The 22,878-nt window shown below is 51.3% G+C and overlaps 8 protein-coding genes across 8 annotated transcripts; 3 read left to right on the forward strand and 5 right to left on the reverse strand.

Annotated features, from left to right (window-relative positions):
* Nucleotides 1-140: 140 nt before the first annotated feature.
* Nucleotides 141-613, reverse strand: PMZ80_003533 (uncharacterized protein; the record flags this gene model as incomplete). Its single annotated transcript, XM_064871962.1, has 3 exons — nucleotides 141-323; nucleotides 373-564; nucleotides 611-613. 3 exons carry the CDS (start codon nucleotides 611-613, stop codon nucleotides 141-143), a joined length of 378 nt encoding a protein of 125 aa, XP_064732342.1.
* Nucleotides 614-1,489: 876 nt separating this feature from the next.
* Nucleotides 1,490-3,047, forward strand: PMZ80_003534 (uncharacterized protein; the record flags this gene model as incomplete). Its single annotated transcript, XM_064871963.1, has 2 exons — nucleotides 1,490-1,595; nucleotides 1,642-3,047. The coding sequence occupies 2 exons, from the start codon at nucleotides 1,490-1,492 to the stop codon at nucleotides 3,045-3,047; spliced, it is 1,512 nt and encodes a 503-aa protein (XP_064732343.1).
* Nucleotides 3,048-4,015: 968 nt separating this feature from the next.
* On the reverse strand, nucleotides 4,016-4,927 carry PMZ80_003535 (uncharacterized protein; the record flags this gene model as incomplete). The annotated part of the gene is made up of 1 exon (XM_064871964.1): nucleotides 4,016-4,927. The coding sequence occupies one exon, from the start codon at nucleotides 4,925-4,927 to the stop codon at nucleotides 4,016-4,018; it is 912 nt and encodes a 303-aa protein (XP_064732344.1).
* A 555-nt stretch (nucleotides 4,928-5,482) lies between these two features.
* PMZ80_003536 (uncharacterized protein) lies at nucleotides 5,483-5,878 on the reverse strand (the record flags this gene model as incomplete). The annotated part of the gene is made up of 1 exon (XM_064871965.1): nucleotides 5,483-5,878. One exon carries the CDS (start codon nucleotides 5,876-5,878, stop codon nucleotides 5,483-5,485), a length of 396 nt encoding a protein of 131 aa, XP_064732345.1.
* Nucleotides 5,879-6,409: 531 nt separating this feature from the next.
* On the forward strand, nucleotides 6,410-11,939 carry CAT8 (DNA-binding transcription factor cat8; the record flags this gene model as incomplete). Its single annotated transcript, XM_064871966.1, has 6 exons — nucleotides 6,410-6,682; nucleotides 6,734-7,816; nucleotides 9,303-9,801; nucleotides 9,854-10,304; nucleotides 10,351-10,708; nucleotides 10,755-11,939. The coding sequence occupies 6 exons, from the start codon at nucleotides 6,410-6,412 to the stop codon at nucleotides 11,937-11,939; spliced, it is 3,849 nt and encodes a 1,282-aa protein (XP_064732346.1).
* A 1,064-nt stretch (nucleotides 11,940-13,003) lies between these two features.
* On the reverse strand, nucleotides 13,004-13,474 carry PMZ80_003538 (uncharacterized protein; the record flags this gene model as incomplete). Its single annotated transcript, XM_064871967.1, has 1 exon — nucleotides 13,004-13,474. The coding sequence occupies one exon, from the start codon at nucleotides 13,472-13,474 to the stop codon at nucleotides 13,004-13,006; it is 471 nt and encodes a 156-aa protein (XP_064732347.1).
* A 1,685-nt stretch (nucleotides 13,475-15,159) lies between these two features.
* On the reverse strand, nucleotides 15,160-17,077 carry SRP68 (signal recognition particle subunit srp68; the record flags this gene model as incomplete). The annotated part of the gene is made up of 2 exons (XM_064871968.1): nucleotides 15,160-16,837; nucleotides 16,887-17,077. 2 exons carry the CDS (start codon nucleotides 17,075-17,077, stop codon nucleotides 15,160-15,162), a joined length of 1,869 nt encoding a protein of 622 aa, XP_064732348.1.
* A 624-nt stretch (nucleotides 17,078-17,701) lies between these two features.
* On the forward strand, nucleotides 17,702-22,312 carry PMZ80_003540 (uncharacterized protein; the record flags this gene model as incomplete). Its single annotated transcript, XM_064871969.1, has 1 exon — nucleotides 17,702-22,312. One exon carries the CDS (start codon nucleotides 17,702-17,704, stop codon nucleotides 22,310-22,312), a length of 4,611 nt encoding a protein of 1,536 aa, XP_064732349.1.
* Nucleotides 22,313-22,878: the final 566 nt, after the last annotated feature.

Genomic DNA, 22,878 nt, shown 5'->3' on the forward strand with positions numbered 1-22,878 from the left:
CAGCAATAAATCCGGTGACGATTCGTTTGCGCATCGACCTCGTCCGCGTGAGCTGTAGGAACGAGCCCAAGGGCCGCAGATGTTAGACGTGGCGCCCAGGTCCCGGTTTTGCTGCAATACCATGGAGGCGTGGTGAACGTCTAGCTACCACCCCTCCCCCTTCCACCTCTGCCCTGGCCACGGCCCCGTCCGCGTCCCCTATCGCCACGCCCACCATCGCGATCACCTCTGTGGCCGCCTCGTCCCCGCTGGCCGGATGGCTGATTCTGCTGCTTCTCGCGTATTGAATCCAGGATTTCATCTGGCACACGTAGATATTTGATCTACTACGTGTCAGCTCCACACTACCTTGCCAAGAATCGCGCCACTTACATTGTTCCCTCTCACGTACACTTCAGGTAGTCGGTGGAACTTGTCGCCTTCTGGATTGGTTTGGACCACTTCCTTGAGTGTGAGGTTCATCCATGTGTCGCAATTAACGAGATGGCCGTTGAGCGTTTCACCATTCTTGAGCTCTACGAGCATGGGGTGGCCTTGCGCCTCGTTTAGTAGTGATAAGGGAAGCTATAGATGTCAGTTGCAGTTAATTTTGCCTGACCAGGAGACTCACCATAATTGAAACGAATGTGAACAAGTCGTGCCGAGAAGGACGTCGCCGTCAGTGGGTAATGACAGGGTAGATCTACCAGGAAAATTTGGCGGGCTTGGGCCGACGTCGTTGATTTGACCACGATTAGATGTACAACAGATCGATATTATGTACTATGTTGTGTATTGCGAAATGTGGCTGTCGACGAGCAATGACGATGTTTGTTTGCTAGAACACTTTCTCGTCGACTCGGAAGGACGAAGTTCCACCAGTTCAGCCTGCTTGAGAACCAGGCTAGCAAATGCGCTCAGGCATTCAGGCCCCAACCAGCTCTCAACCATTTCTCTCGAACTCGTTTAACCAACTTCTGCATGCTATCTTGGAGCACTTTAGTGGCTGCTCTTGCATTCAGCTTCTGTTCGAACAGCGAGCTTCAAGTCACGACAACATGCAGGGAACATAACGCGCCGGCAGAGGGCCATAACGCATTCCATGGACACCGACCTTGGACCGCGCCAACCTCATTATCGCTAGCTTTTCGCTTCGTGGACAATCCGATAGGCTGGCTTCGGGGCTGTGCTTCGTTCAATCGGCAGAAAAACATCCCATGCCTGTGTCACCTCTGCGCCGTTAGGTTATGCCCGAAACAGCGCTGCTGACGACTCTCTCCTTCTGACGGCCGAGCGTTCTTGACCTCCTCGAAGATCATCGCGTTCCTGCTTCAGGCAGAATCATTTCCTCCCAACCTGTTCCTGTGTCGACATACCAACAAAGCACGACTCCGTAACTCGTTTCTTTCGGTCAAGCCAGTTGACTGCGCTGCTTCTGGGTGTTTCGTTGTGGTTATGGTTCCTTAGGCACGAATTGTGGATTCTCTTCCGGATCTGATTGCGTCTCAATATGAAGGTCTCTAGCTGGACTGTTCAGCCCGTATATGCTCTTTCTACCTCTGCGCTGGTCATACCCAATACAGAATCCGCATCTAACGCTGTCGCTGGCTCGATAGGTATGCACGTTATCGTAGAAGCCTGGTGAAGGCTAACATTAGTTAGCACATCCTAACACAACCGAAGCAGCCGACCAAACACTAAGTGCTCTTCAATCAGAGTATGAAAGGCTTGACGTGCTCAAGCACCAACTTTACGCGCTCCACCATGAAGTTCTCAAGCAAGAACGTGAGATATTCGTACTCATCAATAGAGATTTCAGATCTTGTGCCGGTGTCAAGTGCTATCTACAAACAGCATTAAGGAAGGCGCCCGACTTCTTCGAATTACTCAAGACACATTTCCAGCACCATCCAAAGAATGCGACAGCGAGTGCTTGGGATTGTCTATGGACTGGCGAGAGACCTGAGGCACAAGAGTCGTTATTGACTACCGAGGCGGACGTTGTAGGCGAGGATGGATCCCTTCCCCCTCCTCCAGAAGATGGGCCATCCTACCTCGATGCCGGCGTACCACCACCGCCACTATCACAGGCAGATGAGGAATTGGTCGAGTCCGACACATACCCAGCGCCATCACTGTCGCCGTCCCCATCGCACTCAGATGACGGACCTTTCGACTCCAATCCGCCAGGCTTCGACCACCCACAACCCGGCTGGCATCCTGATCATCATGGCTCACCACCGCCACCCACTCCAGAGTACGAGCCATGGAAGGCGAACCCAAATTCGCCAGCCCCACACCCTCAACACCCCAAGATTTCACACCCCTTCCAAATGCCACATCCTGCACCACGACATAGACACTTCAAGCTCATCCTAGCTACTACTACCTTTGTAGTAGCTTTCATTATTTTAGCAGGGCTTGCCAAAGCTCTAAGAGTCTACCTCTCCAACCCACGAGTCCAAGCAGACCGCGCAGCGCGAAGAGAAGAGTGCAGAACACGTCGAGAATACAAACGTGCTGCCTGTCACTATCAGCTGCGCCAGTTCATATCACGCTTCTACCCTCGGGGAAACAGTGGCGACACTAGTACAGACGACTACGAAGAGAAACGAGCTATGCTCCAGCAAACGGATAGCGTTGATACAGCAGACCACATCATGGGCGCAGACATCAACTCACTGCGTCGAGCCCAAGACTTAGTAAGCCAACTGGTGCGCGCCGAAGAGGGACGAATACACAATTACCCACGGCTCCAACAGGAACAACCGGAAGAGCCTGTTGCAAGCAGCAGCCGCTCAATACGAAGTTTACGAACAACAACGACACTCCCCTTATACACGCCACCACCGCCCCAGTACAGCCAGGAGCTTAGACGAGACGTAGAAGTTATCGATGGCTTCCGATATACCCCAGCACAATCAGATCTGACGCCGACTAGATGCAGCTCGGCAAGCAGCTTCATCCTTGACGACGCAGACCTATCCACCGAGAGCTCTGTCATTGATTGCAGATCGAGGTTGAGTATGGACACCGAGAGTGTAGCACCATCACACAGGCGCGTATAATGATTAGGTATAAGAGCCGGAAGCGTATGGACATGGCCGGGAATAGGTTTCAGGGGCGATTTGACTGATTTTCTTTTTCTTAGTCTTCGAGGTCATCGAGGTGTTAATGCAGGGTATATCGGTTGGGAGGATATCGTCCAGCGAATGGAGTATTCGAAAGGTCTAGGACTTCGAAACTGGAAGGATCCACACGCATGCGTGGCCCATTTGCATGAGTTACACTGGAGAACTGGCTGTAAAAACAGATGCTGTAATTGCCAAATAGGGGCAAGGGTACAATACACCTCTCTCGAGTTTGTCCTTACAAAAGATGCTGTCCCAGTTCGAAGAAGGCAAAATCTGGTCATTGGTGCGTCGCGTTCAGCTCGCCTTGCCCCAGCTCAGGCCATTGCCAATGTGTCACTTCAGGGATCGTGCCTTCTCTGGCTAGTTGCACCTCCTCCGTGCAAACAGTTGTACCTTCTCCATCTCTCCTCTCCCAAGTCGTGCCTTCCTTCTCTCCCATCGCACCTTCCCCCTTCCAGTCGCACCTACCTCCGTTTGTGGTCGCGCCTACCTCCGGGTCCCTTGTGTCGGCTGTGCCTTCCTCCAGACGATCACCGCGCATCATGCCTTCCTCTACTACTCGTCTAACATACCTGCCTCTGGCGCATGCAGCATCCTTCCTGCCCGCAGCATCTTCTATCGGGCTTTGTGATTTTACTTTCTGGGAGGCACTATTACTGGACGTGGTGAGCGCAGCAAATGTGATGAAATTTGCAAAGGGAGGGGTCACTAGAACAGCTGAGGCTCAATAGATATTGTTTCGCGAAATGTAGCAAGCACTGCATCGCATGTGCTTCTTAAGATAACCTACTATTGCTGCCTCAATGCGATGTCTCATAGGCGCCCTGTCAGCAAATCATTATGGTCCAGTGTAATGAGTGTGCTCGATCCAGCCAATTTAGACACCTGCCCAAATTGGTCTGTCAGTTCTCATCATCCTCGGGTGCATCCTCGACCGTGGGCTGATACTTTGCGTTTCCCTCCCATGTTCTCTTCTTGCCATTGCCGTTACTGGTGCCGGTGCTGTTATTGTTGGGCGTGGCTTCTGGGGATGGTGACCTGAGGTCAACGACGGATGCATCGTAGATGCGTATCGTTTCTTTGCCCTTGCTCCTGCGTGTGCTAGGGATCGACTTGGGCTTCGCGGTTGCCAAATTTGTTGCTGTACATGATTCTGTGCTGCCGTTGTTACTGTCGCTATTACCGCTGGAGCCGATTCCGTGTCTTTCAGTGACAGAGAAGACGCCGGGTGTTGGTGCTGTAAGTGATCGAGGATCGGAGTTGTCTCCGGGCGTATGTGATGTGGTATTGGACAGATGAATAGTCACAACTTGGTCTGTGGGATTCTTATCTGGGACACTGGATGGAAGGGCAATGCCAGACAGGGCTGGAGTGTCAGGGTTTCTTCCGCAAAGGCCACCTCCGGCAGTAAAATGTCGTTGTTCAGGCATACGACCTGTTGGAGCGTGTGTTTTAGTGCTCGAAGCATGCTCCCCCGATATCCCAAAGCCGCTGAGGCTGTGGTTCGTCTTTCCGCTGATATCACAGCCCGTGCTGATACTACTCGCCATTGAGAGCAGGCCATCGTCGGAGTTGGTGGAACGCTCGAACAATCCTCCTCGATGGTTTGTGCTATTCTCAGATAGCCCACCGCCAGTGGGATCATGTGCGTCTCTTCCGACCAGTTCTTCTATATCAGCGCAATTGGCGTTGAGCCCAGGCTGGTTAGAACCTATGGTTGTGCTCTGTTGTGCGTATAGCAGGTCAAGTATCTGCTTCGTCTGCCTTGCGACCGTGTCAATTTGTGCTTGCAGAATTCCAATACTGTTGAGCATGCTAGCTTGAGGACGATTGGGTTCAGAGCGACCTTCGACATCGCTATGTTGTATGCTGCTCGAGCTTTTTGCCATGCTGCAAAGTACTGGTTATTCTTCCGACTACCGAATCCTTCTCCTTGCAGGCCTTTCTCTTTTGGTTCCTTTCACGCGTGAGGCACTGACCACCACGGTTGCGGAGGGCTCTGTACTCTGCGGAATCGATTGCAGAATCTGTTGAGAAAGAGGATGTGATTGGTTGAGTATTAATGTTTGTTCCGAACACGATGGCTAAATCTAAAGCTCAATCATGATCACAGTGAGGGCAGTGAAGGCAGCGTCAAAAGAAATGAACACCGAATGCTTGGCAGACAGGGCTGTGAAGGTAATGTCATCTCCTTGTATCTTGAAAGCTGGAATAGCGCACAATGCTTCTGACTTCAGGTATAAGACCCTACTCATGACAATAGCATCTGGCAGTCTGCCACAGCACCCTTCAACGCCGTGTTGATGCAATACTTTGTACAATTTTGCTATACCAGTACAATGCTTAGTACTTTCCTCCTCGCTCTACAATCATCCGTTAGCAACCTGTTGTCTAGCATAGGCCGGGTTCGGACTCGGGAACCACTTACCTGAGTTCATTCCGATGACAGGGCCAGGAGCTTCCGGATTCTCCTTCTTCGCCTTCTGGTTGCTATTCAACTCATCCTTCTGACTAACGGCACTGCTGCCCTCCTTTCCCTGCTCTTTTTCTTCTCGTGCCTCGTTTGAAGGGGCAGACTGCGCATCTAAGTTGTCTCGGTTCAGGACATGGTCCTCACCGTGCCTACCCTCCCACGAGGACGTCGAGTTCTGCTTTCCCTTGCCCAAATCAGATGTGTCGGCATAATTTCGTCGGCCTGCAACGAAAGTTCGCAAAGGAGCTTGTCTTGCGGTCCGCAGTACGGACGGAACGACGATCCGTTGCATGTTTGAGAGTCGAGATGAGGTCCGGAGTGCAGGTGGTAGGTGTTGAAGGATTGCTTTCATATCTATGATATGAGTACTTGCTTCGAGTTTGGTGGTAGCTAGTATTGTGAGTCTTGGTCTGGAGCTGAGTCTGGTGTGCAAGTGCACGGGATGTTTTGCTTCATCATTGGATGACGACATCGTGACCGACACGACTTCAAACAAGTCAGCCGCGGCTGGCAGACAGAATCGCAACCATGTGATTGGAGGCTCATGAGCACTACTCCCATTCAGGCTACTGTTCTGGCACGTGCGCGACAGGGTTTGTTCAGTTTGCTGCCTCACATTGATTTAGGAAGACACCATCTCCCAGCCTTGAAAGTTACTCGAAGTATCGAGACCTTAGGCTTGCAGACCAAATCCCGGAAACAAGTGCGCATTCTTCCAAATATTCACCTCAAGGGAAGCAAGGAAATCTACAAAGGCGTGTGCCTTTTGAAGTAGATTTCGACAAGTGTGGTTGAGCATTGCCTTCACGGTTCATCAGCAAAAATGAGACACGCGTCAATCCCTATCGAGGGCCTCCAGCCATGGGCTCAGCTTAATGACGTCCCATTGCACGGTATTCAAATCAGCTCGAATATCATCGCCGACGATGGCGCCAGCAAAGGTGGAGGTCTTTTGTCCACCACAAACCACAGTTCCGAAGATGTGCTGTTGTCAATATCTCAAGACCTCATCCTGTCCAAAGAGTCGGTGTTGCAGTGTGCGAAGACAGACAGGCATCTTAGACAGCTTCTGGAAGCGATGGAAGATTTCATTCAGGTAGGTCTAACCAAGGTGAGTTTTTCATTACTGTACTGAGATACTACTCAGACCCCAAGAAAAGCTATCGTTTTGTTTCTGCTATACCAAATGACTCTGTCAGATCCTGATGTCGCTGCATACACCATCGGCGTCAAAAGCCCTTTCACCGATTATTTCTGCTCTCTACCCAAGGATATCCCGTTGCCCACCTTCCTGTCAGCTGAGGAACGTGAGCTACTGATAGGCACCTCTTTATCAGATGCCCTAGAACAGAAGTTATCTAGCTTGGAGAAGGAGTTCGAGATGCTCCGAGACCGCACAACGTCGATTGACTGGTGCAGAAAAATATGGTGGGATGAAGAGACAGGTAGCCTGACCTTCGATGACTGGTTGCTCTCCGATGCACTGTACCGCTCACGCGCACTGGAGCTGCCTCGAGGCGTAGGAGATGCTATGGTTCCGGTCCTCGATATGGCAAATCACGCTGCTGACGATAGGTACAACGCAAGATTTGAGATTGGTGAAGATGGAAGAGTGCTTCTGCTTGTCCGCCACGGCAAGCAAATCCGCGAGAACGAAGAAGTCTGCATCACCTACGGTTGCGGAGGTGCATCTGAAATGGTCTTTTCGTACGGGTTCCTGGAGGAAAATGTGCAGAGTGCACGAGAGATGTTCTTATCACTGCGAGCTCCGGAGGATGACCCCTTGCGCATTGCAAAAATGCACTTTGCTAAGGAAGCTCCAGGTGTTCGAATCTTCACTGATGCGCAAGGTCGCGCGAGCTGGGAAAGTGCTTTCGTCTGGTGGACCTGTGTCAACGAGGAAGATGGACTTGATTTCGAGGTTCTCCAGACTGTTGACGGCAATCGAGAGTTGCAGGCACTCTGGCAGGGACAGAAGCTAGTCCCCAACAACTTGAAGTCCACTTTGATGAACGATCCACGCAAAGATATCTTCATCCTGAGAGCCACAGTCATGATTCAAGAACGAGTTGAAAAACAGGGCGAAGACCTAAGCATTAGTCAAGCAGCATTTGAGGAGTGTCTTTCGCGTGCCTCGGAGCATAAAGCGTTCGTTTATGCGACGCTCCAGCACCTGCGCCAGCTAGAGTTAGGTTTTCTGATGTCAAGCTATGAAGCCCTGGACTCCGAGGTAAGGTCTTGTGGCTCCTTAGTCAACGTTTACTCATGCAAAGTATTCAAGCTAACTTCTTATTGACTAGAAACAAAAATTATTGGACTCTCGGATCGTCACCGAATATCTTACACGCAATCCCAGTCTCCATGACTCCGAGGGACATGAGGAAGAGGACTTCTCGTAGCTCGATTCGCGCACAACGTGGTTTGTCAGCTTAATATTACTCTGCTGTGCTTAACACTTCAAAGGGCATGTCTCTTCACGAATCCTTCTCAGAGCACCATTCTTCATTAGAAGTCTACGATAATAGTCCGGGGCTACATTTGCGATGTTCCTGACTTGGCGCTCTTGAGGCGCGTTGTCGTCTTTGACGATTCGACGTGTGATTGTATTGGTCAATCGGTCAGTAGAGCTCCGACCACATCTCCATCTATAACGGATGATCGTCAACTCGTCATCTGGGCACACGAGCTTTCGGAGTTCGACAGCTTGCGACTTCCAGATATCTTACCTTATGACTCGTCTGGTACCAGTTGTACTTACTCGTCACTAGACCGTAGCTAGAAATGGCACACTGTGCCTCTCTCGTCTTGCTCGTGTGAACTTCAGCGCTATCAACGCCGCAGACTTCGGCTGCTCCTGAACTAAGATCGTACCAGAAACACACAACATCCAAGGACATAGTTCGGGTGAGAGGCAGGTCATCCAAGGTCCCCACTAATTGTGTATTAGCTCGTCAAATTCTTGCACTTGTGGCTTCATCGGTCGAGATCCGTAACCCAGCTGCGTCACCCAAGAGCTGCTAATCGCATACGCCTGCGGGGTTGAGCTTGCGACGTTGGCCAATAACAGACCTGCCGTGCAGAATGGTCCAAAGCTTCAGCCTTTTCAGGAACACCTGCGTCGTGGTTGCCAACAGTCCTTCCCCAGATCTGATACTTTATTCCAGTCGAGCTACGGAGTAACCCCATAATCCGGATTTGCAAGTAAGGCACGGGGACCAAATGCTTGCAGAGAGGGAAAGGGCGGTTTGATCTCGCTTCGTACTCCAATCCCACTGCATAGAACTATTTCTGAAATCTGCTAAAAGTCAATACCTTGCAACTCGAGTCTGGACCTGTTGTCGACTCTCGTTCCTTTTCCAGTTGACCTTTGCCCATCTACCCTCCAGGTTCTGATCTACGCAGACACATCATACCAGCGCTACATTGACGAGGACACTGTCGTCCGCCTCTGTATTGTACCAGCAACGCACTAGAGAGGCCGACGATTCTAGTAGCCATCGGTATCGCGTCCCGGAAGATTTCCGCTCGCCCGAGGGCTATCTGGCCTACTCACCTACACCAGCAAGCAACAGCGATATATCAGCGCAATGCCGGGAATATTGCCCATGAAGATGATCAGGGTAGGGACGAGCAACCAGAGTCGCATAGCACAAGCTTGTGATCGATGCCGGAGCAAGAAAATCAGATGTGATGGAGTCAGACCAACCTGCTCACAGTGCGCGAATGTCGGCTTCGAATGCAAGACAAGCGACAAGTTGAGCCGGAGGGCATTCCCGAGAGGCTATACAGAATCCTTGGAAGACCGTGTACGAGGTCTGGAAGCAGAAGTGAAGGAGCTGAAAGACTTGCTCGATGAGAAGGACGAGAAGATTGATATGCTGTCACGCATACACAACTTCGCGCCCGTCCGGAAGCAGTCGGCCTCATTATCACCACCCCAGTCCGCACTGCTCAAGGCCGAGACTGTCTCAGCTCAAGAAGAAGTCATTCATGTCGAGATCCCGGCTCCTGTGCACCCATCCACGACCTCGGCGGGTACCACTACCACATCAGCTTTGATCGAAGCATTTGATAGTAAATTGCAAGAGCAAGGACGACAAAGCCCGTCTATCGTGCCTTCCGCTCTCCTTGCACCTCCCTCACCTCAGGCGAGATTCTCCAGCCCCATCAATAGTTCTATCGCTCCTCCTCGAGTCCTATCCGACCAGTATATCAGTATGTGTTGTTCCGGCCATTGACTTCTCGTTTTGCTAATTCCATTGTTCAGACCTTTTCTTCCAAGAATGGCAACCATTGTTGCCTGTGCTGCATCGTCAGACGTTCTTGCGGCTCTACGAGCAATTCCTCGCAGAACCGGATGCTCGAGCCCTGCAGGGCAATAAACTTGCGGTGGCTCAGCTGTTCTTGGTCTTCGAAATTTCTGCCCTCTCCTCGTCATCGAAGGCCCGACCGAACACGGCTGCCTACGAATTAGCATGGCGCAAAGCTCTTTCCACGACATCGTCCGCTCCTTCCCTTGCAATCCTGCAGTGCCACGTTCTTGCGCAACTTTGCTATCTACTCAAAGCCGATCACCCACACCTACTGCGACATCGAGGATATGCTGTCAGCATCTGTCACCAGCTTGGTCTTCATCAAGGCCACAAGTTCCATGCCCTTCCCGCATTCGAAGCTGAGTCGAGGAAAAGGGTTTTCTGGTGTCAATATGTTCTTGACAAGTAAGCCACGCAATGTCGAATCTTGCTTTCTCACTGACGTGGTTAGATTCGCTTCGGCGACCACCGGCATGCCAATGCTTCTTCGTGACGCTGATATTACGGCCGAATATCCTACCGATGTTGACGATGAGAACATCAATGAGCATGGCATCTCACCAGCTCTGCCTGGCGAATTGACCAAGATCTCTGGTGGTCTAGCCCTTTTCAGACTGTCGAGAATACTTGCAAAGACGCTCGAACATCTATATCCTGCTGGAGCGTCCTACTCGATCTCTTTGAAGAAGCTGCACTCTCTGTCAGATGAGCTTGATCAGTGGCACGAAGAACTGCCGGATCACCTTCGCCTGCGATTCTGTAACGACAAGCCTGCGACACATCTCATCAGTGACCGGTCACCCCTCCTAGTAGGTGCTACTGATACCCCGTTGTTGTTCAATGCTGACCTGCCAGTCTCTTGCATACTTCCATACACGAAGTCTGATTCACCGCCCGATCCTCTGCCACGGCTCCGGTAGTGCCGCTTCCGCGGCAACAATCGTCCTTGCTGCCGCGGCGAAACACATCATTCAGATTATCGATCTGCTCGATGAAAGATGCATGAACTATACTTTCCCTGTTAGCAAGCAGGATGTTCTCATGAACGCAGGCTTCTCGATTCTATGGCAATGCGTCGACCTCGAGGATGACAGCAAATTGGTCAGGGACAACCAAAAATCGTTGACCCTTCTACTGGCCAAGGTTGCGAAGGAGAATACTTCTGCTGCAACCGAGTTTCAGAAGGTGGCAGCGTCCTTTGTGATTGTTGGCAACCCTCGTGCACTTCAGCCTAAGCATATCCCAATCGACACCCCGGCGGCAAGATTGATGAGCTCTATGCCAGCTCCTGCCAGTAATTCCAAGCAAAGCTCAACCAAGAAACAGCTACAGGCCATCGCATCGCGCTTCTCGAGCTTCAGCACAAAGGATACCCACAGTAACGAGTTCTTGAAGCGAAGAACCATGGCACCTCAATCAGCTGCAACGCCATCGTACCCGAGCCCATTCCACAGGACAAACAGCACCATTAGCTTGTCGTCCACACAATCTGCACCCGCGATGAACGTGTCGACACCTTCGCCAGGCAGCACCGTACCCACGCACAGAGCAATTGCTCCAGCTGCATCGGCCGTCAACCTAGATTATTTTCCATTGGAAGCATCGTACCAGCCATCGACGCAAAATTCCTCCTCGACAATGTTGCCCCCGAGAAAGGCGTCCGCTCCTACGGGCAACGATGGTTGGGAACAAGTCGGCCACGACTTCAACGGCACACCGGCAGCACTGTACACCGTGGCACCAGACGCTCTGAACAAGACAATCTCCAATCCCGAGACACTTGATTGGACAGGTGACATGTGGGATCTCGGTTTCCACAATGAGAAAGCTCACGTCCCGCAGAGCCTGTTGAGCTTCTCAGAGGAGAGCTTGACTAGTGGTGACGACTTCGTGTTCAGCGCGCCTGGCAGTCATAATGGGTCAACCTCAACTCATGATGGTCTCGATGTCATCACTGGTGAGGAAGCATTCAAGGGCATGGTGATGCCAGTATCGAACATTGAGGATGAGCTAGACTTCTCCCCACGTGTTCGCTCGTAAAAGAGCAAGACGAGCATGTTGTAATTCTAGTAACGTAGTGATGATTGATGAGGCGGACAACGAACAGTACACGGCTAAGAGATACCCATACCCATTGTGAGATGATAGGGGGAATTGGATCGACAGAACAGAGTGGGAGCGCAAGCGACACCGGGTGGTGATTTCGGTTTGATTATATATCGCGATTTCAAAGCAAGCAGAAGTAGCAAAAAGTTCACAGACAGGAAACAAGTACTTCACTACTATGTGTCAGTAATCACTGACTAGTACCATGTCCTCAGGTACACTTTGCGGCACCTCAGACCCTGCTTTCATCCTTGGTAGGATCAGGTTGCCGATAGCCATATCCTACGAACCGAGCGGGCGGAAAACTCCTCGGCTCCCACAGGTGTGACTGGCACGTGCCCGCTGTACCATCCATGTAGATCGTGCTCTCACAGTGCTCGCTCCATGGTAATTGTCATGTCAAGTATTTGCGTCCGTGCTCCTCGTACCGCGTAAGGTGCGATGCAGTCGTGCGAGCAACGGTAAATCCCGTGTGAGTTATCGCTTGGTCCGGAATCATTTTCCGGATGCACGCCTGATGCCGCTGCCTCTCTCCTCTTATTCAATGAGCTAATCGCTGTATATACTCTGGGCCATTTACCACGTGTGAAATTCGTGGTGATAGTCAACATCGCCGTCCGAGGCATCTTTGTGCCATCGTGTCTACCTGTGTTCAGGGGTTTGCTGGGATGGTGAATAATGATAGGAGAGTATGAGCAGTTGAATAAAATTATGCTTTCTCTTTACCAGCATCGGAGTTCGTGACACACCTCTGAATACAGTGGTTCGTCGGTTCAACCACAGTTCATGGAAGATGGTACGATAGCTAGCTAGCTCGCTACTTTTCCATTCTTGCGAAGCATACTACAGCAACCCCATCGAGGGCATTGACAGTTGTCGAGGTCGATGTCTATCCTTTACGCCGTGTCCCGTAGCCCGTACCCTCTCCTTATGACGCGACACCTAGCGCACAGTCTTCCCTACTACAGAGTCCTCCTCGAGATCCCAGCACCGTCCTATCACACCACCTCCGTACTAACAACACTCGTCTCAAGAACATTCTCCTTACCCTCCTCGATCCTCTTCTTGAGTCCGTCGATATCGACTTTGTCATCCATGATCTCAAGTCTCACTTGCAACACCCTGGGCTGCAACAGCTGGGTAGGCTGGCATTGCGCGCTCAACCATGTTAGTCCGTCCAGCTCGATGGCCAGAATGCTAGATCTGATTGTTTCACGGGGTGCGGTTACGCAGAAGACTCTAAGGTTGATGTCTAGGATTATGATTGTCTTCGAGGGTCCTCGCGGAGGCGAGGGTGTTAGTGCTGGCGTAGAAGAAGTTGCGGGTCGGGTATGTGCTGTTGGATTCGCCTGTGCATTGAACGTTGTGGCGGTTGGAAAGGAGACGGTGGGCTTGGTCGGGGCGGCATTACTGCCTTCTGAGCCGAACGTAAAGCCTTTTGCAATGCTGAAACCGGGTTTACTTCGCATTGGATGCTACTGGTATAGATGGTGATGCAGATGTAGAAGAGGCAAGTGCTGGACTTGATAGTTCCGGGCGCTGGGGGGGTAAATAGTGCTGAAGTCGTGGGAGCTGAGGAGGCAGTGTTGGTCGAAGAGTGGCCGAAATTCCACTTTGGTTTTGAGCTAAGCTTCTCTGAGGACGATGTAAGTGCTTGCAAGGAACGTTGAGCACCTTCGGTCACATGCTTGCCTGCGCTGCTGGTAAATGTTGGGCTGAAGGGCCTGGAGGATGGACCGTTCGAGATTAACGAGCTGTCTGCCGGACTGGGTTGCTGACTTGTGTGAAAGGGCAGCCTTCGCGTCTTGAGCGGTCAGCTGGAGATGAATATTGCCGAACAGTGAACCAGGTGTCGTTTGGTTTGTAGACAAGCGTCCATGACGGTTTGGGAGAGGTATCAAGTATGAGTTGGTGGACGCAGAGAAGCTTTTCTGTAACTGAGAGATCTTAACACACGAACTTAGTGAGTATGTAGGCTGGCGGCAGGTTTGAAAAATAGCATTGTTGATTATACCTTCGCTGCTGACTAGTAGACTTCAGTTGATGGCTTGTCTGAAGCCTTCACTCCGGAGGTACGCAAATCAAGCCGTTGTTTGGTACGCAGAAGAACATTCAATGCTGAATATATGTGCCTCTCGTCCTCTTTCACGATCCACTCCTACTATTTAATACTGCTCGGGTGGTTTTGTCTCAGTACTGATGCAGAGCTATCGAGCTGCTTCCTCGCATCCACCAGCTATTCTGCCATCGCATCGTGCACTTCACCTAGGGTCATGACCTGGTTTCTCTGTCCAAGACGTGCTCTGGAGATCCGACTCGTCAATAGGATGCTAGGCTGAAATTTCACACCTTCACAGGTTGCGGACAATCAATCTGGTATTCAGTGTATGAGTCCATCTTGCTTAGATACGTGCAGCGAGGATCCTATGAGCAATTTTAGTCGGGAGTCGACTGCCCGCCTGCCATCGGACCTAGCACATCTGGACGCCCCGACCACGCCTGTCCATGGAGAGTGTCGATAGCTTCGCAGTACTGATGTTGCAGAGTGATTGAGTGGAACAATACATCTCCATAGGCCAATGGGGCACATTTCTGACTGACACTGCGGCTGTTTTCCAGATGCCGACATTCTCAGATCATGTATAGTCGTTGGAAGTTACGTAAGTTGACTGTCTCGGACGTAGAGACTGGATCGGGTAGCATAGTCGTGTATACCCTTCAAGGTTCCGGTGCCCTGATAGACAGGACAATGTGGACAGCATCGAGTGTGTGAGAAGGCTAGGGTGTAAACAGGGGCATGGTCTCCAGTTCGAGTGGCGGTTTCACACGGTCGCAAGTGCTATGATTGGTGAAAAGGTTCTGGAAACTGAGTACCTTCCTCGTCAGAGCTTTTCTTTTCAACATCGTTTCATGTAGAAGGATGTCAGTGATCTCGTATGTCAGCAACTGTTGTTATTGAGGCTGTGACTGGTAGATGCGCATGTCTAACGGCAATCTTTGTGCCTGATCATAGGCTTCGCTGAAAATGCTTGTGAGCACTCGACATGATACTGAATACTCGACATTGGACCATGCTTTGAGACGCGTCGTGTGATCGATACATTGGAGTACAACCTCTTTGTACGTGTACCCTCAAAGTACACTCGGACAGTGCCTATCTACCGAACCCGAACCATCCACGTTTCTTGGGTGCTTCTTCCGTCTTGACATCTTTCCCAGATTGCTCGACCGAGGCAGGAACGAAACCATCAGGCGCTTGAGCTGTGCCAGGATATTGAATATATTCCCATGCCAGGTCGAAGAAAAGAGGCTGCATAGGTATTGGCTGTAAGCTTGGAGGATAGTTGACAATGCGCTCCAGGGTTACGTGGTCGTCGTACTGGTTAAGATGAAGTCGTTCAAGAAGTGGAGCTTTGTAAGCGTCGGCTGCGGCGTCCTTGTCAGACGTGGTCGTCGTGTTTTCGAGATCTGCCAGAGCGCGGTACTGCAATGTCAAAGAGGCCAGATGAGCTCGAGTGTATTCAAGCTGCGAACCCGTCACGTCTAGCCTCATTGTGGTTGGTGCAGTTGATGTAGAAGCTATGGTTTGCTGACTCAGCTTCTGTGCCCGTGCAAAGAGGGCCAAAGCATTGCTGATGTGACCGTTGACCGCGTATGAATGGCCAACGGCCAAGCATTTTAGTGCTCTGAAATATGCTCGTTTTCCATCGAGTTCCTCCACAAAGGCAGCATCAGCCATCACGCCAGGTAACTGCTTGACGGCATCTAAATTTTGCAGGATGGAATCATAAAGAGCGACTCTTTCTCGTAAACGTGCCAGACGTTTGCCATTAGGTTCATCCTTTGTTGGTTTCTCCTTTCCATCCTTACGCATTTTCTGATTCTGCTTTGGCTTGGCGGCTTCCAAGTTCAGACCATCTTGATCGCCACATAACACTCGATTACGACCGACTCTCCATTCGATGACACCATAGTTCACGGCCGTTCTTGTGATTTGTAGACTTTGTATTCTCGCATCACCCTGGTCAACACCTTCAGCCACGAGTTCGTCAATTGCAGTCTTTGTAGCATCAGCAGCATCTTGACGGGCGTTGATGATGTCGTCGTATGCTGCGGCCATATCTTTTGCGCTAGTCTTTCCATCTTTGAAGGATGCATATTTCTCAGCAAGAGTATTTTCTTTGGCCTTTGCTGCGCCAAGGGCTTGAGAAATGGAAGCATCCTCGAGCTTGACGCTTCGACCTCTCCAATCGATGTTGGTCGGCAGATCTCCTGCTCCTTCGGCCCGGGCGGCCGACTTCTCTGCAGTGGTCTCGAAAGCGGTAATGTCAGCATCGATTATCTGTTGGCGAGCTTCAGACTCATCTGAGGGGAAGTGTTCAATGGCAATATCCGACACAGCCTTAGTTCTTGGCAGTTTCTCTTGGTAAGCAGCATATCGAATGCTTGGATCAACGGTGCCTTCTAGCAGGTCCTGGTAGACATCTGTTTGAGCCTTGTTGGCCAGAGCTGTGTAGACCAACCTCACAAAGGAGTAATTCTGTATGCATAATGCCCATCTGTTGCGCTCAAAGTCGAGCCCACCCTTGAGTAGGGCAAGGTATGCTTTGGCTTCTAGAATGTCCTGACTGGTAGCGCCTGTTGCAGACTGGTCTTGTAGGACTTCGATCAGGTTGGCGGCATATGTGATAGCACGGCGGAACCTGGAGACTATTTGACGCTTCGTTGAGGCTTGCATAGGCTTCTGCGTGTTCTCGGGAGACTGGGAAGACTTCATATGCATGGCATCGGCCCAGGCTCTTTCCGCGCTGGCCAGCAGCAATTGCACCCACCTGAAATCCAGCTGTGAGCACTAGCGCCATTGATGAACGATTGACCTACTCTGTGTTCTTTGCAACATCTTGTACAGTCACTGGGGACCTCTGGGTATACTTTCTCCCCTTGGGAGTGGTTGCACCCAGTCTCTTCCGAATGGTGTGGATTCGCCGGGTCGCCCGTATGTGGTAGTTGCTGTAACCACCACCGATAAGAGCGCGGTCTCGCTCCGAGACGACGCTTCTTGTGATATTCATCTTGCGGATAGTGTTCACACTTGTGCTGGCATCGACTTCCCGCGGTTAACATATGAATGACTGTGGTGGGGACCACAAGAATAATGAGGGCAAGTGCGGCGTTCCGAAAAAAGAAGGTACGGTCGTGGCTCAGGTAGTTTGAGCCTCAGGCAGCAAAAGATATCTATGATCATCACCACTTGACAGTCCTGCAGTGGCACTTTGCTTAGCATCTTCGAGTTGATCGTGGCGCCACGCCCCGAAGTATGCTCTCTGCTTCATTCCCGAATACGCTCCTTACTACCAGATTACCACCGAAAGTACACACCGACAGCATCCTGAGCCCGTGATCAGCTCGCTGTTCTCTAGCTCCTTAGTCAAAAACCTGATCCTCTCCCTCCCAATACTATCGCACGCCATTAGTAACGTTCGCCTTGGGGCATGCTAGAGCGTGTCCCTGCCACAGCAGAGTCGGCAGCACACCTGTTTTTGAAGAGCTTCGAGAGGCCTTGCAGATCTGCGAGAATCCTTGACCCCAAATTCTGGCGCTATGGAGTCGACGATCTCGACACTGCCGCCTGGTGGCCATCGTATCTGCAGCAAGTCAGGCAGGTCGAATATCCACGGTCCTTGTCAAGCAATGCCATGGCGGGAAAGAGATGGGGTCATAGAAACAACTCTGGTGGCAAAGATGTGAGGGTACACCAGCAACATGTACCTGGCACACGACCATTCACGGCCTCGACACCTCAATCACAGCAGGCCCAGGCTCAGCCTAGAGGACACGATGTGCTTGGACGTGAAGAGGATGTCAACATACAGTCAAACATTGGCGATGAGGCCACTGAGCATGTATGGGCTGCACGCAAGTCGGCAAGACAAGAGCAGCAGGAAGCGCTCCACTCCGAACTCTCCGAGTCACAGATTCGCTTTCGTGGTGGCCACCCTCAATCACGATACAGTCGCGAATCTTCGCCGAAGGCAGTTGCCAGAGGCACTGCTTCAAATTCCCCTGCGCTGCCCGCGTCCACGATGACCACCGACCATACGGACTCCTATGCGCTCACTCCGCGAACGTTGCACGAGTTCCGTTGGGACACACTCAGGAGCATCGTGGATCTCTCAAAACACAATCACAAGGCCTTCTACGATCTGCTGCGAAAGAAGGGAGAAATTCAGGGCGACGATTTCGCTCAAGCCTGGCGTTTGTTCATTGGTTTTGACATCCAGGAAAAGATAGCACCATACATGTTCAAGTTCCTCGCTCGCTCCGAGCGGACTTTGGATATGTCGCGTGCTCTCGAAGCTTTCCGTCTCATACCACGAGATGAGAGGGCTGAACAGCAATATCGTGCCGCCGTCATCCTGGAGCAGAAAAGGTATCAGCATCGGAATGCTATGAACCTGGCTTTCGAGGCAGCTGTAAAGGGCTTCGATCTTCTACCCGAAATGTTTGCATATTTTGTGCGAAATCTGCTGTGGGACTCAGCTGCTGAGCTGCTGTATCGCAACAAGACTGCTCGTAGGGACATGGCGGCCTTTGCTTCCGAACCACAGCCTGATCATAGTGGCGAGATGCTCCCGGAGTGGAAGCTCTTGCAAGCTTGTGAACAAGTCGAAGCTTTACATCTCAAGCTTCTATCCCTTGCAGAGCGCTTACGGTCATACAACGCCGAACTGCTGGAGCATAAAGGGATTCTTGATATGTGTTTGAAGCGCCTGACCGTACGCTGCCTGAAAAGCAATACGCAAATAGACCGCATTCCTGCATCTGGTCTGCTAGCACTCTTCGAATTGCAGAACGACTTAGGGCTTTCGAACCTGCACGAAATGGCTTTGCACACCATCTTCCACCTCCCCAACCGCAAGAACAAGGCCGATCTAGCGTTGATGACATATCGAAATCTAAGGTTCTCTCTTCCAGATCAACCGGTGAGCAAGTGGATGATTGGAGGTTTGATTGGCATGTGCTCAGAGGTGAACTATTCGCTTGAGATCTACAACTATCTGCTGGATGAATTCGAAGACCATCATGGGAGGCCTGATAAGAAGGCTTATCAACGGATACTCACCAGCTGTGCGCGGCAAGGCAACGTCGATGCTGTCTGGCGAACATATGCACAATATCGTTCCCATTACGACATGGACATTGATGTGGGTGTGCTCACTCCACTCATCTATTGCCGTGCCGTTACAGGCGATATAAGAAACGCCAGGAAGGCATTCAACAGGGTCAAGAGGTTCGGCCTAGAGCAAAACGAAATATGCTGGAATATGCTCATGCTGGCCCACGCTCGTTCTAGTGACGACGTTTCTGCTTTCGATGTTTTCGAGGAGATGCAGGAAGCAAAAGTTACGCCTGATTCCTATACCTACGGCATATTACTTTCTGTGTGCGATGCACATGGCGATACAGAAGCTGCGTTGGAATTGCTGGCCAATGCTCGTGATAATGGCGTGCAGATTACAGTGCCCATGGTCAATACCGTGATCGAAACTTACCTTTCACATCGAGATGTCGCAGCCGCGATGCGCTTTGCAATTGCAACGTCTACATCAGGAACAACGAAACCGTTGACACGCTTGTGGAATTCTTTCCTCCGCTATTTTGCTGGCATCGGCGATATTACCGCCTTGACGCATGCCCGTAGCATGATGTCAAAATATCATGTCAAAGCAGACGAGATGACCTATGCTGCAGTCATGTCCGCCCTAACCTCCACGTACAGAACCTCAGAAGCTGTCGCCCTGCTTCAACAGATGCATAACAATCAAGGGCTCAGAGCAACGGCTTTTCATTATTCGATCATTCTGCATGGATTTTTCATGGAAGGCAATCGCGACATGATCACGGTTGTTGCCAACGAGATGAAGCAGCGCTTTCCGAAGCTAAGTCCCGACGCCAACCTTACCCTTGTCCTGTCTCAGTCTCGGCGAGACGAGGCTTCGGGCGGCCAGACTTCCCATAGCATAGCGATGCTTGAATCCATCCTAAAGGATCTGTACATGAACAGTGGTGCATCCTCTCATTTTGACCCTTCATTCTCAAAAGTCCAGGACACTTCGGTCGTAGCATCTCTATATTTAGAGACAACCATAGCATCGATGATTCGAAGCGGATCCTACGAGGATGCTGAGCGGCTTCTCGACCATCTGCAAACTTTCATACTTGACACGAACAAGTCGGGCGGGTCACTGACGATTGTGCTTGCCAGAATGGACATTCTCATTGCGCGTGGCGACCACCAAAAGTTGGCCGCTCTTTGGGATCAACTTTTTGAACATGGCTCCAGGAGCCTTAAGCCTTTGCGGTCACTTCGCGAGCAACACGCAATCGCAGATCCGGTTGCTGAAAGCCCGAGCATACAGGAAACTCAGCTCGGCGCAACGTTTCCTGGCGGTCCGCAAACCGGAAAAGGGACAAAGGTCCTCAAAGCATGGCGTACCAGTCTTAGCAAACCCTTCAATCGTTACCTTGAGGGAATGGCACGTGAAGGTCGGCTTGACGAGGTGATTGATTTTGTCAGCCGTAGGTTCAGAGGCGCAGGTTTTCGTTTCACCGGGATAAATTGGAATAAGTATGTCCAAGTCCTGTGTCGATCTAGCAGCGTCAATCATCATGTACACGCCTTCGCAATGACTGAAAAGCTGATGCTGAACCGAGCACAGTCCTGGACATTGCTCAGACGTGGATTCCTGCGACAGAAACAGATATCTTACTCCTTCGAAGCTGTTGGGGAGCATAAACGGCCAGTGCTGCAAAAGAGGTCGTCTTACAGTGTTGCTAAACGACTCAGAGTGATGCACTATCACCCGAGGCGTGTCATCCCGACATATACGACTATGGTTCACCTGGGTTCTGTTTTACTTCACGCCCAAAGACAGGCTGAAGGGGGCTCTGTAGGCGAGCTCGAGGCCATAATGAAGGTCGGCGGGGACACCAAGAAGTTTCTTCAGCGTATGCCACATCTCAAGGATGACGTCCAAGGTGAACTCCTGCGTGGCGACGAAAAAAGCAGTAACCCCAGGCCTCGCCCCCGATCTGAGCAGTCATTTCGTAAGAAGAGCACCATCAGTGGCATCCTTGATCACAAATCTCCATTCGACCATCTGCCAGCTGAATTTTTCCAAGACATTGAGGCCATAGCAAAACCCGGTAGTGATGTTAGGTATCAGTTGAAGAAGTCTTTGAGTCCTGCCAAATCCAAGGCGAAAACCTGGCAAGATGTCCAGCTCGGTGAGAAGTTCTTTGGACAGATTGCGCGAGCTCCGATTGTGTTGGCTGGACAAGGTCGCCTTGAAACAGAGTCTGAACGAGTCTCTCGTGTCGAACGAGAAGAAATAGACATGAGCAGGAAAGTGGCCGCACTACGTGATGAATTCCAGCGCAGGCAACTCACTGGTGAGGTTTACAGTCGTGAGCTAGACTCTTCAGTCCGCGACCTTTACCGAGAGGGTCCTGTTCGCCTAGCCTTGCCAGCATGGGAACGTCCATCGTTATCTACCTTTCCGGAACTAGTACGCGAGCCAGTCCTGAAGTCAGGTTTCCAGTCGACTCTGCAGGACACCTTGATGGGTTTGCCCGTGCGCGAGCAGATGAAGATGCTTCAGCAGCTTCGCGGCAGAAAGGTATTACAGAATTTACCATCAGCCAGTGGATCGTTGCCTGGAACGCGTGCTCTCCCCTATGCCGCGCGTAGCCGCATTGGGCGTCTTCGAGCTCGCAAGCAGCGCAATGAAGCGCGTCGCCTCCTGGATATGCTGGGCCGAGAGAATGTCTCAGATCGTGCTGTCCAGCCAAGGACTGCCGCGGGCCGCCGCGCCCTCCTCTTCGAACAAGCCCGACGCCGCCGCCAAGCATATCTGCAGTACGAAGCAGATGTCAAAGCTGGCAAGCGTCTCGACCCATTACCAAAGACAGAACGAGGTTTCTGGGAGCGTCTTGTGGCACAAGGACCACCCAATATTCGATTCATCGCAGACTTGAACCGCCATCCTGCCCGGTATTTCATCAGGCGCGGCTTGATGTTAGAAAAGCGACGACCAGTAGTACCACCACGAGATCTCAAGGACAGAAAGTTCAAGGCCAGGAAAAGACACGTTTTAACAATGATCAAGAAGAAGGAACTGAAAATTCTTCGCAGAGCGAGAAGAGGTTTGCCTCCCCCAGTGAGGGCAAAGTTCAAGCCTCTAGCAGTTGGCACGAGGCTAGGCGAGGGATCGACCGTGGAAGGTGAGCCATATATGCCGCGGTAGTGAGCATGGGACTCTGGAAGTCTGTATATATGCCTGTAGATAATTGAGTCTTTGCTTATGCTGCAAAGAACTTCGCATGTCCGACTAATATCTTCAGTCTGACTAGCTTTTCTTGAGATGGGCTGAGCAAGATGCCAGTTGTCCACGTGACCGTGAACCTTCAAGGGTCGGTTGTTGAAGTGCCTCATGTCCATCCACTGCCTGTTCTATAGCAACTCTCCCATCATCACTGTTTGCCATCTATCGTAGATAGGGGTTCGTCACCCAACCTGAAACGACTGCACCTTGCGCGCAAGGACATGGTCGGCGCATTTTGATGGTTCTCTGCGTGCAAAATATGGTTGACTAAGGCAAGTGCAGTCTTGCTCTTACTGCACCGAGACATCCGGAATGGACACTCCGGCAAACCATCAGGCTCTCATGTTCATTGAGTTGATGTCCGCTGTGTCGCTACAAAGCCGCTCGCACAACGGTGCGATGAACGCTTCTCGAGCAAGGAGGCTCACCTGGGTGAAACATCCAAGGGTATCAATTATATGGTGCTGATGCACGGCTTCACTACAGAA

The sequence above is a fragment of the Knufia obscura genome (genome assembly GCF_036327395.1).
Source record: "Knufia obscura strain CCFEE 5817 isolate CBS 148926 chromosome Unknown scaffold_3, whole genome shotgun sequence".
Taxonomy (NCBI): domain Eukaryota; kingdom Fungi; phylum Ascomycota; class Eurotiomycetes; order Chaetothyriales; family Trichomeriaceae; genus Knufia; species Knufia obscura.